The sequence below is a fragment of the Coffea eugenioides genome, chromosome 8, assembly GCF_003713205.1.
Source record: "Coffea eugenioides isolate CCC68of chromosome 8, Ceug_1.0, whole genome shotgun sequence".
NCBI classification, from domain to species: Eukaryota; Viridiplantae; Streptophyta; class Magnoliopsida; order Gentianales; family Rubiaceae; genus Coffea; species Coffea eugenioides.
The window spans coordinates 10,181,014-10,196,706 of record NC_040042.1 but is presented as its reverse complement, the minus strand read 5'-3'; the positions used below and the strand labels follow the sequence as shown (position 1 = coordinate 10,196,706).

Below are 15,693 nucleotides of genomic sequence, written 5' to 3'. Positions count from 1 at the left end.
ATAATTGTCTGAAGGGACCATATATAGAATTTTCCTATCTGTTCAGATTTTGATTATTTTTAGTCTATCTTTTACCGGATTTTTTCTGGGTTTCGCAGCCTTTTTTTTTTTTGGGATTAATATGCCAGGTGACTGATGGCTGTCAACTATGAGAACCTTTTTTATTTTATTTTATTTTGTTATCATAAGGTTTAAAACATTTCATTTCTGTATTTGATGATATCGAGCTTTTTGTACATATACCTTATACCCAAAAAAAAAAAAAAAAATGGCCCTTTTCCTTTTGACATCCCTCTCCTTGCCCCTAAGAACTTAATTAACATTCACTTTCCATTTCCTCATTTGTAATTTTCAGGTCACACTTGATGGAAGCGTTATTGGAAAGTCTGGTAAAATTTCTGAATTCTCCCATAATCCAGGAGGAGCTTGGATTGCTCTGTGGTATTGAAACAGAGATACAAAAGCTTTCAAGCTTGCTATCAACAACCAAAGCAGTGATTGAAGATGCCGAGCTGAGGCAATTTACTGACAAGGCAATTCAACTTTGGCTGCAGAAGCTCAATCTTATTGCTTATGAAGTCGATGACATATTAGATGATTATGCAACCGAAGTCTCGAGAGAACCGAAATGCAAAAACAGATGTTGTAATGTATTGGATTGTCTTCCAGCAACATCAAACATATGGTTTCGGCACAGGCTTGGAGCAAGGATGAAGGAAATCAATGGAAAATTTGATGCAGTTGCTGATGAGAGAATAAAGCTTGGATTAAGTGATCAGAAGCGTGGGAGCAACCACTTTCTGCTTGATTCCACTGCAACACGTGAGACTGGATCCGTGGTAAAGGAACCGGATCTAGTCCTTGGAAGGGACGAGGAGAAAGACGAGATTGTGAAAATATTGGTGAATCAAGTCAGCGATAATCAAAATGTATCAGTGCTCCCTATAGTGGGTGTTGGAGGCCCAATTGGTCTTCAATGATAAGCGCGTAATTGAGCATTTTGAGCTAAAACTCTGGGTTTGGGTTTCAGAGGATTTTGATGTGAAAAGGATAATAAAAGCCTTAATTGAAAAAGACAATCTAACTTCACTGCCAGACGGGTTTGGAGACTACCTCACTGCTCTTCAGCACCTGACACTACTCAAATGTCCGAAACTTGAAACACTTCCATCCAGCATTCAAATGATGTGAACACTCCAAAATTTGACTATAGATACGTGCCATCTACTACTACCACGGTCTGAAATGGGAGGAGAGGAATGGCACAAAATTAAGCACATCCCGAACCTGAGAATTTGGTAATACAATTACATACGGGTGGGTCTGCATATGCATGTATTACGTAATAAACTATTTGTGTACTGTGCTATAAGTGTGGAAAAGACCAACACTATTACCTAATTTATACTAGGGGTGGGCACGGGTCGGGTATCCGTCCCATCCACCATTTGGCTAACCGGACCCGTACCTTGCGAGTCAGTCATTTTCTGACTTTTACTCGCCCCGCATATCAGTGGGTACCCGGTTATAGGGTACTAACTGAAACAGGATCGGGGTCAGCGGGTACCCGCCCCGACCCATTTATCATTTAAATTTTTTAAAAAATGATGCATATCAATTTAATATTATATTTTACACATTCATCTAAAATTTAATGAAAATTTTTTTCTAAAAAAAAGTTTCCCACCAAGAAACAGGCATGTGAAGAGAATATAAGATAAAGAAAAAATTTAAAAGAATTCAAAATCAATAAAAGTTTGAAATAAGTAGCACAATTTTTAAAATATATGTTCAACATTAATTAAACTCTTTTCTATAAAATATAAGATCATGTCCTCTACAAATGAATCTTGCAAATAAACTATAGTTTCTCATATTTGTAATGCAATTTATTCAATAAAATTACTTATTTAGTTCTAAATTATTATTTTATAGTGTGTGTATAAAAATAAAAAATATATATATATGCGGGATGGGTCTGGTACCCACGGGTTTTTAATTATGTGATTCTAACCCGTCCTGCATCTTAACAAGTACCCGATCCTCTTTTGACCCGATCAAATAATAAAAATTGGATATCCTAATTTTCAAATCGAATATGACGGGTTTTCGGGTTAGCAGATAATTTTGCCCACTCCTAATTTATACCATACTCAGTCGATATGAACTTAGTCATTTGCTCGAGATTGGATTAAATAAAGAAGGTATTGGGATTTGACTACAATTCTAGTTTTTTTTTCATAATGCTATTACTTTATGCCATCCACATTTGAAATGTAAGATTAATTAGAAAAAGTAAATAAATACGACAAAGTGTAATTCGCATCCTTGAATTTCTTTTGGAACTCAAAAATCGCCCATGGAGTATAGGTGACCTGTCACCTAAAGTGATTGGAACTCCCATCCTGAATATGTCAAGATACCAGCAATTTACAAGGAAAAATCAATTTGGAGCTGATCTGCATAGGGGTTGTATAGGTTAACATGATGATTTCCTGAGCACGGCAAATAACAATTTCATTTAAAATACAAGTCACGTGATTTGGCGAGTCAAAATTTTCATATTGTTTATGCATGGGAGAGTAATAGTAGAAGAAAAAGCTCGAGGAGTTTCTCCTCTTATGGCTAGGGATTCAACAAAATAATATGCTTTAAAATGCCCAAAGGCAGACCCCCACGAGAAAGACAGAGGGTGTAAATTTGCAAACATAACTGATAAATATTGACATCTACAAATAAATCAGTGGTTAAAAAAAATTTCTTGCAATATTTAGTCACTAATGTACCCCTCGCGTTTAATGTTTCGCTGAGAGTCTGAGACTAACAAGGAACATAGCTTTGACAGTTAAGGTGTTGGGCAAAAAACTTCAGCGGCCATTAAACTATTAGCGAGATCCTGTTTTGGCCATCGAACTATTTTTTGTCAATAATTGGCCACTAAACAATTTAATCCGTAAACCCGTGATCATTTCGTCGTTAATTGCTCTTAAGTTCTGAAATTAGCATTACACGTGGCCATGTCCGAGGGCAATTTTGTCCAGCAATTTATTGACCCTACTAGAAGGCGTGGAACCGTAGTCTGTGAAAAAGTACTTGAATAATGCTACGCCACGTAGCCGTAGCCCCATCCTAAGTTCCACTGTTGCCAAGTCCTACTGAAATAGCTACTGAACTTCCACCATCCTGCACTAGACATGTGCACCTCCTCTCTTTCTTTCTGACTGGGATTGAGTCACCGGAGAGAATTTCACCGGCGACCGGCGGTGAAATCTGAAAATACTGACAACGGGAACCTTTCTATGCAAGCCCCTCAACTCAAGACCGCCTTCATGGGCGCCTAGCAGCGTTGACCACGTCGCAGCTGCTAACACCAAGAAAAGGCAGAGTTATACTAATTTTGATAAATTCAAGACCAAGGAGAATAAGGGGTGGTTTAAATTTGGAATTGCTAGTACTGAACTTTATCTTTCCAATGGGGCTCGCCGTCGCCGGAATTCGAGTCCCATTACAACAACCGCCGGCGTCGGTGGCGACGGTTTAGTTACAGAGTTGGATGACAATATAAGGAAATTACTGCAAGCTGTCTTATGGGTTGCTGAGGGAGTCTACATTTGTGGCTCTTCTTGCTTCCTTGTGCTCCCGTATGTTCCCCGCTCCCTCCTTCTCTTTGGTTCTTTAATTATGCATTGCTTTTTGCAATTTCAGAGTTGTTCTTATGTAGGTTTTTCTAACTTTACATTCTCAATCTATGGGGAAATTACTGGAAGGAAGAAGACATGTTTTTATGTTGATATATGCTGGGGGATCCTGTGTCGGCTATCAGTTCAGAGACGGTCAATTCTCTAGTGGGTACCCTGTCTCAGAAGGCGAGGAAACAGAGGAGTTGGGTTGCAGGGTCAGTAAATTACTGGACAAAATTGCCCTCGGACATGGCCACGTGCAATGCTAATTTTAGAACTTAAGAGCAATTAACAACGAAATGATCACGGGTTTACGGATTAAATTGTTTAGTGGCCAATTATTGACAAAAAATAGTTCGATGGCCAAAACATGATCTCGCTAATAGTTTAATGGCCGCTGAGGTTTTTTGCCCTTAAGTGTTTAACTCTTGGAAGAAAATAAAAAAGAAAAAAAATGTAGAAGAAACATTACTACCAAATTTGAACTCTGCATACCAAAACGCAAATTTTGTAGAACCTTTCGTTTCGATTTGGATATGATTTTTGTCTGATAGCTGAAAGAAATTGACCGGTGCTACCATAATTAAATACACAATCAATCACCAAAAAGAAAAAAAAAATTTTAAATGTAAAAGATGGTCAGGCATTACAAAAAAAAAAAAAGGGGAAGAAATATGATTATATTTTATAGTAATATATTTTTGTAAAGATAAGGAAAATGCCAAGGAAATTCCGTATTGTATGCCGAGGGTGCTGTCCAACATCGAGCCTCGTCTAAAGATATTCGAATTGCACCATTAGTTAATTCCTTTGCAAAAACTAGGTAGACAGTCTAAATCCACTTGGCAAACATTAGTTAATTCCTTAGACCTACTCTAGTTTTTCTTTTCTTTTCGTCTTATTCTCTTTTCTTTTCTTTTTTTTTTTTGAATTCCTCTAGGGGCTCTGATGGCATCCCTCATGAGTTCACCTTCTCTAAAAAAACAATTGATAGAATATATTCTAAACAAAAGTGTTACAATAATATTTTCTGTAAAAATTATTCTACATAGACACAATTATGTTGACCTATTTGTTTGGGTTTGGATATAAAAGTTTACCTAAAAGCTGAAAGAAATTCAGCAGCTGTAACCCAAGTGCACAGGAGCAATCACCAAAAAAATAAAATAAAAATGTAAATGATGGGCCTCGTATACCTGGACTTTCCAAGGGGACCGAAAATGGTAGAAGACTCGCAGACCCATGACATGAGTTGGATACATGACCGACATTTCTGGCCCATATGTCAAGGCAGAAACAGCTTTGCAAACCAACGTAACTGACCAAACAGTCCAATGCAAACTAGTGTTCATTAATTTAGGTTACGTTTGGATCAAGAGATTTGACGAAAAATTTAAAATCCTTTCATATTTTTTCTAGTTATTTAGATTATTTTAAAGTTATTTAGATTATTTTAAAGTTATTTGGATTTATAAATTATCAATTATTTTAGTATTCAAAATGTATTTAAACAATCTGTAAATTACAAATCCAAATGTCTCTTAAGATATCTAAAGAATTAAAATGATTTGAGGGGATTTCAAATTCTTAATCAAATTTTCAATCCAAGCAAAGCCTAACTGAAGTAGTTTGAAGTAATGAATTCTGTACTAATATGAAGGGAGAAACCTTTCTTGGTTGCAAACATTTATTTCCATCGACTTGCGGTGAAGTTTAAGCAGCAAATATTTACAATTAAGGCTAAAGATGAGATTGTATATACATTTTCTTACTAAATTGAGTTAAGGGACCTAAGAATATTCTCTCAGTCAAACATTTGAATGAAAAAAATAGATTAATCCTTTTTATAGTAATAGTGTATACACTATCAATCTTGAATGAATGATAATTATGTAAAATTTGAATTTAAAATCTAATTTTTACACGTGTTATAGATCCAATGGTAATAGTGTATATACTGTCAGTGTATATAAGATTTACTCATTATATGTTTTCCTACTACATAGGCAGCGTACTAATTATCAAAAGGAAAGAAATAATCATTCAAATTAACCCCTCCTCTCCTCCTACTCTCCTCCTTCTCTTTAGAAAAAAAAAAACTCTATAAATAAAACTCCTTTCAACTCTCCCATGGGAGAGAGATCAAATTTTTTTGATCTTTTTTCATTAGAGGAGCCCTCTCTATAGCTTTTTTTTTTTTAATTGTGTGAATAAGATCTCTCCTAAGATTTTCTAGTGAGAGTTTTTTCTCTCTTAGGGTTATCTAGTGAGAGTTTTCTTCTCTCCTAAATTTTTTTAGTTAGAGTTTTATTCTCTCTTGAAAAATATATATTTTCCTACTACACATATAGGTATAGTACTAATTGATAACTATTTAATATAGATCTCCCAATGATTTACCTATGTGTTTTATTTAGTGCCTCCAATCTTTTGATCATGGATATTAATTATTAACAAAATTATAAAATACATTCCAAAAAATAGTTTCTCTTTTCATAGAAGTATATCTAATTTTCTTTTTCAAAACTTACTCATAACAAAGGTCTTGTTTGATAAGCAAGTTTTTAGCTAAGTTTGTCTACTACAAGTTTTTTAACAACTTTAACTACAATTAGGAAGCATGAACGTGCTTCGTGCGATGGAAATGTAAAATGCCCTGCCCAATTTTATATAGAGAAAAAAGCAAAATATATGAAGTATTAAAAATAATAATTTATCCAGAAAAGATATGCAGATTATTAGTAAAATTCAAAAGGAATAGATCCTTGAACATGTAGTGTACAGAGTTAAATCTGTTCAGTAATTTATTTTGCATATAAAAACTATTTATAAAAGAAATTGCACTGATTAATTATTAGTTGAAAAAGAAAAAAAGGACATCAAAGTTACAGAAAAACATTCAAACATTCACTATCAAAATTGGATAGGTAGAGTCAATAGCTTAATGACCAATTTTGGGTCTAAACATGCATTATGAAACCTTGATTCGCTTAATAATTCCAACAACTTGCTAAACACCAAGCTTCTAATGCTAAATGCAACACAAAATCTGCTATGTGAAGCAATGTGTGGTGACTTTACTTACGAAATACAAAATTACTTCTTCCCTTCTTAAAGCAGTTCATTTATTTGCTTGTAGTTTAAGACCCGCTCTTATTGCAAGCCAAGAATTTGGCAGTTACAAATGATCACCCATAAAACAGATTAGCATAAAATGCAAAAAAACTGTACACAAACACACAAAAAAGTATGCGGCGTACAACGGAAATGGCATTTGAGCCATATTAATCAACAACCTAGCTACTACAAAATATCTGTGGTTGAGTTCTTTATAACAAGGATAACTACACATTTAACTAAAAATATCTACTAAAACTGTTCTCTAGAAAAAGGCTGAACAAATTAAAAGATTACAATAATCAATTTACATTGAGTCACACTCCTAATCAGACTACATGAATGCCTAACACAGCATATAACAGATTCCTTCTTCTTAGCTGCTCAACCACATGATCACCCAGTTCAACATTCTGTAGCAAAAAATCACAAGGATAATCATAAACCGCATAAGTATGAATAGCCAATATACCCCACAATGTAAATTAATCTCTTGACTCCATTGCAAAATATCAGTACCACAATGTAAAATATGCACAAGACCATGACAACCATTAAGAACATCATTTTTCACAATCCAAATTCTATTCCTTCAATAGAAAAATAGACACACAAAGAATTTCCATTTTATACAAAATCAAGAGACAACAAGCACAAAATTTCCTTCATATATCATATTGTCAAACACCAAAAGCAATTAAACCCAAAAATTTGAGGTAAAAAATTCAAAACTGCAATGAAAATTGGATTCTCATCAATCAGAACCTATTTCTTATGGAATCCACTAATTAATCACAAATGACCAATCCTTCAAGCCTTGGAACCACCAAAGTATCAAAACAAAACATTACAAAAAAAAAAATAATAATAAATTTGCATGCACGAAAACGAGAAAAAGAAGAGGAAACCAAGCAAAAGGCACTAAACCACCAGTTTTTTTAAAAAAATCTCCCAAGGGAAAAAAATGCACTAACGTTTCAAACCACCAAAGATCTTCTCATGGAGAACACAAAAGGATTATAGGAGCAATCTACTTATTCTGAAGCCAGAGTCCAAAAAATTGGAAATCTAAACACAAAAAAGAAGCTGGAGAAGATTAAGACAATGATGTAACTATAGGCCCAAGGAAAATCAAACAATCAAATCACAACCTTAGTTAATTTTCAAACCGAGTTGTAATTCAATTAGATGTAATTTGTATCCGAGTTGTAATCAACTCATCTCTAAATTGTTCTTCAACATTTCATTGAAGCAAGTACTTGAAAATAATATGATTAGGAGATCAACACGACACAATCAAAGAGAGAAATTTCAATGCTAATTTCTGCTCTATGGTATATAAATTGTACATCTGATTAAGCCAGCCACCTATTACCATATATTTGTTATTCTGCTTATGAGAGAAACTGAAAAATGGAGTCCAGTTTAAAGCGAAATTTAAAGAAGAAAATGAGTATATAACTCACTACATAACCAATTCTTCAAGGCCTACAACCACAAATCAAAGGAAAAAAAAAACAACTTTGCATGCACAGAAGAGAAAACCAAGCAAAAAACACTAAACCGCCATTTTTTGAAAAAATCATCCCAAGGAAAAGCAAATACAACAAACCAAGATGTGAAAAACCACTACATCAGTCCAAGTTCCCAAAAAAAGAGGTGGAGATGGATAAATCATCACAATCCATCATAGTACTACATAGAAACAGGACACATTATGCTGCAATGCCTAAATAGTTTAAAATTTTTTTGGCAAAAGAGTTTAAAAAAATAATAATAAGAAGGGGAGGTTATGAGAACTAAACATGGATCAAACTATAAGGTATAAAGTTGTTCTGTCTGCTTCATTTTGTAAGTTGAATGTGACTGAACATGCATATAAGTAACAGAGCAACACAAGGAACGACAACTATTTGCAAGATGCTGAAAATATTCGATAAGATTTAGTGTTTAGGGGGAAAAAAAGGGACACAAATTATGCAAAGAACCAGATTTTGATGTTAAACAAACGAAAAAAAAAAGATTTTAGAGCACTTGGACATTGACAGGTTAAAAATAAGAATGTAAAGTCTGAGAAATCACCTTCGAGCATAGCAATCGCTCGTTGCACATCTTCCAACTGTGTAGAACGAACAAGAACTCAAGACAATCACACAAGGAATAAAAGAAATCCCTTGCAGCATATCTTCACTTTCACTCTTCTATTCACTAATACCACTATTTTCTACCTCTGCCATTTCTTTCTCATAGCCTTGCAGATGAATAAAAGAAACTTAAGGCTAATACCAATGGATAAGATACTAAACGTAAGTTATGCACATATACTAGCATATGTTACTATACACTACTTAGAAAGCAATCCCCACATGAAGGCAATTGATATGAGCTTCAGAGACATTCCATAGTGCACTTTCCCCTCCAAAATCAAAAACACCAAAATCTACCAAATTATCCAAAAGAAAGAATTTGCATAATATGATGTGAATATCTTTGACAAGTGCGTACTGTCATTTGTTTCACTCCATTCTGAAAAAGAATCAGCCAAAAATAGAACATAAGAAATCTGGTAATCTTTTAAAATCCAAACTATCGTGAATTTATCGGATAACAACCCACAAAACTAACATAATTTGCTCTTTTCGACACAATTTTATATGATATTCTCCCCACTGCCTAACATTGCTATCAATTAACCTGTATAGACCTTCACAATGCCTCTTGAAAGAATACTCCTTCCACAACTCAAGGTTGTATTTTGTGTAATAACAGTGCTTTGGAAACTAATCAGCCTCCAAAATTCTGATATATAGGTCCACCACATTCAATAATTGTGCTACTGCACGGCTAGGAAACTGACGAGCATAGGGGTGTAAATGAATCGAGACGAATCAAGTCGAGTTTTGGTATAATCGAGTCGAGTCTTAACCTAGATTTATGAAACTTGAATTCGACGAGTTCAAAATGTATAGTTCGAGCTTAAAAAATGAAAAAATTAATTATTTTATTTTTAAAAAATAAATAAAATAATAATTTGTCTTAACAAATAATAAAATATTAGGGATATATATGTAATTTTATTATTAAAATAAAAAAAATAAATATATAATCAAACTCGAGCCGGCTCGCAAGCTAATAAATTTAGTATTTTCGAGTTCGAATTCGACTTGGTTAGTTCGAACTCGATGTTGACTTAGCTCCAGTCGAACTCGCGAGCTGTTCGATTCGTCTGCAACCCTATACAAGCACTTTCACAAATCTACTTTCGTATCAATACACACCTACTACTTTCTCTTCAATAATAGGCCATCTCTATTGCCCAGAAAGCCTTGCATGTTAATACTATACCACTTCTACGAATAGCTAGGGTTTGACATGCTGCGAACCCTCTTGAAAGAGAGGGGTGCCTTCGGGATCCTCCTATTCAACTACTTCGACCATTTCTGAGCACCTCATAGCATTTTCAGGGCATTTGATAAAGGCCCAGCAGAAATTACTATAATAAAAAATGCTAAAGTAGTCAAAATCTGATCCATTTCAAATTCTCCACAAAACAAATAATAAAGAAAAAAGTCATTTACTTTTGGGAAAGGAAAAAATTAAAAATGTTCCTGAATCGTAATCTAGCGCCAATTTTTCAATATTCTCAACTATTATAAGATCGCAAGAAAATGCCCCAAATTCTATATTATTCGTAAGATTTTTGAGTATGAGTTAATTTAACATGTCCTAGAAGTTATTTTAACATGTCCTAGAAGTTATTTTAACATCTCCATCTTTAACTTCATTTCATCTTGTGGGTTTCTCCTAATTTTATTTTAGTATCTTTATTTTCAACTTAAAATAATCTTGTGAAAAGGCTTACTGGATAAGCAAAAACAAAAGAAGCATGGTAATCATCAACCTTCATTTTTTCAATTGGTACATTGAAAGTTAACTTGCAAGTTCCACGGTGAATAATTGTACTACTAACCAACCAGGAAAGTCACGTTCAATTTCACTCCACTTTCTTATCAATAACAGTACTGCATCTGTGATCGAATTAAGTGAACCATCTCCGAAGTTGTCTCTTGGCTAGAGTTCGTCCATTATTATTTTTATTGTGATAATTAGTTATTTGAGTTGTAGTTATTTTATTTTATTTTAATTTATTTCAAGTAATTTAGTTACTCTCATTTTCAAAAACCCCCCATACTTCGGACTCTAAAAGAAATAGATTATCCCTAGTCCCTGTGGATTCGACTCTGCTTATCACTATCTATAGAAATTATATTTTATTTAAGCAGGTATTTATTATTGCACAGGTTCGGCACCTGTCACCCAGCAGAAATTACTATAATAAAAAATGCTTAAGTAGTCAAAATCTGATCAATTTCAAATTCTCCACAAAACAAATAATAAAGAAAAAGTCATTTACTTTTGGGAAAGGAAAAAATAAAAAATGTTCCTGAATCGTAATCTAGCGCCAATTTTTCAATCTTCTCAACTATTATAAGATCGCAAGAAAATGCCCCAAATTCTATATTGTTTGTAAGATTTTTGAGTATGAGTTAATTTAACATGTCCTAGAAGTTATTTTAACATCTCCATCTTTAACTTCATTTCATCTTGTGGGTTTCTCCTAATTTTATTTTAGTATCTTTATTTTCAACTTAAAATAATCTTGTGAAAAGGCTTACTGCATAAGCAAAAACAAAAGAAGCATGGTAATCATCAACCTTCATTTTTTCAATTGGTACGTTGAAAGTTAACTTGCAAGTTCCACGGTGAATAATTGTACTACTAACCAACCAGGAAAGTCACGTTCAATTTCACTCCAATTTCTTATCAATAACAGTACTGCTCCTACTTTCTCCTCTATAATACTCCGTCTTCCTTGCTGAAAGTCTTGCACATACTGAATTGTTTCAATTTTGAATCAAATTATCATCTTCCTCCCCTGTGTTCTCTTTTATCAAACTTGGATTTTACTGGTTAGGTTCACGATATACTGGTAATTTTCTCATATTCATCCGATCAGCTATTGCCAGAAGCTTCATTTTCTCTCAAGCAAGTGCATGCTGAGATTTGTTCCCTTTCCTTGAACTTCAAGTTTTTTTTTTTTCCCTTTTATCAACTAGCCGCACTATACAAAGGAAATTTCTACAGATTCAACAGATCAACTGTTGCCAGAGTATTCACGCTCTCCAACGTGAGTGCTGAATTTCTTTCTCTTTTTTTTTTGTCATAAGCATTTTTTTTGGTTAAAATATAAATGGGTTTGTTTAGATAGAGTGTTATTTAGAATAATTACTATAGCATCTTTTATGATGTTATGTATATAAGATAAAAAATTATTAAAAATATGAAAAATATATTTATAATACAAGCTAAATATTATTATGTAAAAAGGTGGCTTCCATGTGTTTTTCTTGAAACTAATAAGAAGGGTAAAACACTCGAAACAGTGCAGTGCAATGTGCATCCCATGTTCAAAAGTTTATTCCTAGACACCTGGAAAGTCATGCAGTAATTTCACTCTACTTTTTTTTGCCATTTTTTGCTTGTAAAAATTCTATTCTATAGGTCCGCCACATTCAATAATTGTACCCCCACACGGGTAGGAAGCTCATTGGCAATTTCACTCTACTTTCTTATCGATAGACCATCTCCGTTGCCAAAAAGCCATTGGTCCAAATTATCATCTTTCTCCGAATATTTTTTTCTTAAACTTTACTTTGAGTAATTATGTAGCTTCACGATATACTAGGAATTTTCCCAAATTCAACATATCAGCTACTCTCTGTGGTTTCTTTCTTTCTTTCTTTTTCCTCTTTTGGCTCAGTGCTGAATTTTGTTTTTTTTCCCCTCAAACTTAAAGTAGGTTTATTTTTCTGCAGATTCAACGGATCAAATGTTGCCAGAGCATTCATTCTCTCCAAAGCGAGTGCTGAATTTCTTTTTTTTTTCATTCACTATTTTTGATTGAAATATAAATGGCTTCCGTGTGTTTATTTCTTCTGCTAGTATACTTTTATATGTTGCCGAATAGCTTCCAAGGCTGGAATTTTTGCTTCCTGTTGTTCTTGAAACCAATAAGAAGGGTGAAGCAATCAAAATAGTATTGAGCAATATGCATCTGGAACATTTATAGAAAAAGACAAAGTACGTCCCATCAACTAATGCATCATGAATTAAACTTCTAAAATCCGGATCTATTACTACTTGAATTCATAAATTTTTTACACTTTAGGCGCTAATGCATCACTTAGATTCAAAAATGTAGCCATCCATAATCTCTTGCATCATGATGAACGATAGGGTACAAAGGAATTAAGCAATTCGGCAAACCCCAGCAGACCAAAAGTAAAAAATTTGGGAAAAGATATACCCCAGCAGACCATAATATCAGAAGATTATGTCAAGATGCTACATTAGAATTAGAGGCACTGACCAGTACTCTTCTTTCTTGTCGAAATGTGGTTCCCTGAGAGTGCTCATTGTAAGGACAGCATGGTGGGAGAAAAGGTTTACAAAGTTGGCACCTGCAATAAGCAACCTGAAACGTTTAAGACATTTAAATCTTTCAGGATCCGACATTGATGAACTATCCACATCAATTTGTGGCTTGTGGAATTTGCAAATTTTAAACCTAAATGATTGTGAATATCTTCGGAGCCTACCCAAAGTGTCATGCATATTATGTTTATATATTTTGGTCACTTTAGTCATTTTAGTTTTTAACAAGGATAATTTCGATATTTTTATAGGTTCTATTTCGGATGATCATTTCTGTTATTTTGATACTTTAATCCAAATCATAGAGGATAAAGTGTAATTTGCCCTAAACTTTTCTTGTTGGGAGGGAGGGAGGATTTAGGAAGAAAACAATTTTTCAGAAGCTTTAAGGGTACAAATGTAGGATGAACTTAACCATATTAAAAGTTTACATGTCTATTTGAACAACTAGACAAATCTTCATTTATGGCACTACATTAGCACATTTTTTAATCACATTTGTAGTATTTTTAATTAAATTTTTCATCACAAAAATGTTACAATTTCTTTAAGTGAGATATAAACATCTAATAATTGGAGTGGAAGTTTTCTCAAGCAAAAACAATGTGCTCTGTACAAAATGCAAAAGTATGACTATAAAACTAAAAACATCTGTAAGCCATGTACATCAGGCTATGTAAAAGCAAAATTTGTTGAGTAAAGTCCCGTGACATGCATAGTTCCCAATTCCCTCGTTCCTTTCAATCTTTCTCCATGTAGCCACCACACCTAATAAATTCGGTACAAAAATTACTTGGGTCGGTCTTTGGATTCGAGTCATGAGAATTGATATCAGAACAAATCTCACTTATATCTCTGCTATGGGGAGAATCTAGAATGCAGTCATCCCACGTCTGTGGAAGGAAGGGAAAATGAATGATCTTTAAGCTTGGATCCAACGGTTACTTCATTACTTGGATTAACTATTTTGGATAGTGAATTTTGGTCCCAAAGTTACTTGGGCCATCCGGATAGTGACATTACCACCGTTTTTCTTTCTTTTAAATAGGAACAAATTTATTTCAAACTTATCTGCACTATGAAGGTATTCTTTACTTGTAAAGACACTTAATCAAAGAAATTTTGATGAAGTATTAATCTCAACTCACAATTCTAATGCATATTTATCAGTTGTGCATGCGCATGATTAGCCGGTTAACGGCTTTGCGGGCGAATGTACACATGCATTATATCCTTTTAATTATATCTGAAAAGTAAGGGACCTAACTGCTAAATGTGACCGAAAGACTAGAAACATGAAATCAAGACATGATGATTAAATAAATTTAGGAGGACAAAATACAACTAATTAATGTCTTATACCTCCCTCGTGAATCCAACTTCTCTGAAAAGGGAAAAATTCTCTGAAGAAGAATTTATTTTGTTTTGTAAGAAAGAATAGTAGAATCTCTTAAGCAAAACATGTTTCCTGTAATAATGGTGGAAAGCTATGAAGAAGATGAAGTTATATCATTCTGAATTTAGAGTGGTTAGATATTTCACGAGATTCAAAAGAATTACTTACATGAATAATTGTTGAGGGCTTCGACATTTTTTTTTGCTACAAAATGTCTTATCGTTATCAACTGAGTCAATTTTTACTAATGTTTAGGCTAAAAAGAAAGAAAAGAATCCAGTGTCACGTGAGCCAAAATTTGGACCTAATCATTCCAAGTTAAGATTGTAGGAGAATGTCACACAACCTTTACTTGTAACTTGTGAGACTTCTTCCTTCATGTCACAAATCCTTTGCTTGTAACTTGTGAGACTTCTTCATTCAAAAAAAAAAAAAAAACTTGTCAGACTTCTAAGTGTTAGCTTGATTTTACGTAATGTTCAATACTTGTACACTACACAACCTGGAAAGTAATTGCAAGAACTTAGCTTTGCTTTCTTATCAATATAAGTAGTGATTCCTTACCTATTACTAGTACTTTCTCCTGTATACTGGACCACCAGCATTGCAAAAGGTTTCGCCAATATAAATTAGCTTCTTTCTTTGGTTCAATTCATCTAAATATTTTCTTCTGCTTAAATTCAAAGTTTTCGGAACGTAGCTTTACAATATACAAGGAATTTCTGCATATTTGTCGCATCTGTTGCGCCTCGCCGGAGTATTCATTCCCTCTCAAGTAAGTGCTGAAGCGCTTTTAACTAGTTGATCAAATAATTGTTCGGTTGCAGTAGAGCTTCTACTGGTTTTTTTTTTTGGAACATTTCTTAAGCTAATTCCGGCTTTTCTTGTTTTATTATGTATATATTTTGCACTTTGCGCTTTGATCTTGACGGGTATCAAATTCATCTCTGGCTTTATCTGATGGTTTAGTAGCCTGTAGTTAGGCATAAGACATGTATTTCGAGT

At 33.8% G+C, this 15,693-nt stretch overlaps 1 protein-coding gene across 1 annotated transcript; it reads left to right on the top strand.

Moving 5' to 3' along the window:
• Positions 1-365: 365 nt before the first annotated feature.
• LOC113780209 (putative disease resistance protein RGA1) lies at positions 366-980 on the top strand. The gene has a single exon (XM_027326023.1). It carries the CDS (start codon positions 366-368, stop codon positions 978-980), a length of 615 nt encoding a protein of 204 aa, XP_027181824.1.
• The last annotated feature ends 14,713 nt before the right edge of the window (positions 981-15,693 follow it).

What these genes read in the sequence shown, in the direction of transcription:
- LOC113780209 (XM_027326023.1), top strand. Translation starts at nt 366, where the DNA reads ATGGAAGCGTTATTGGAAAGTCTGGTAAAATTTCTGAATTCTCCCATA.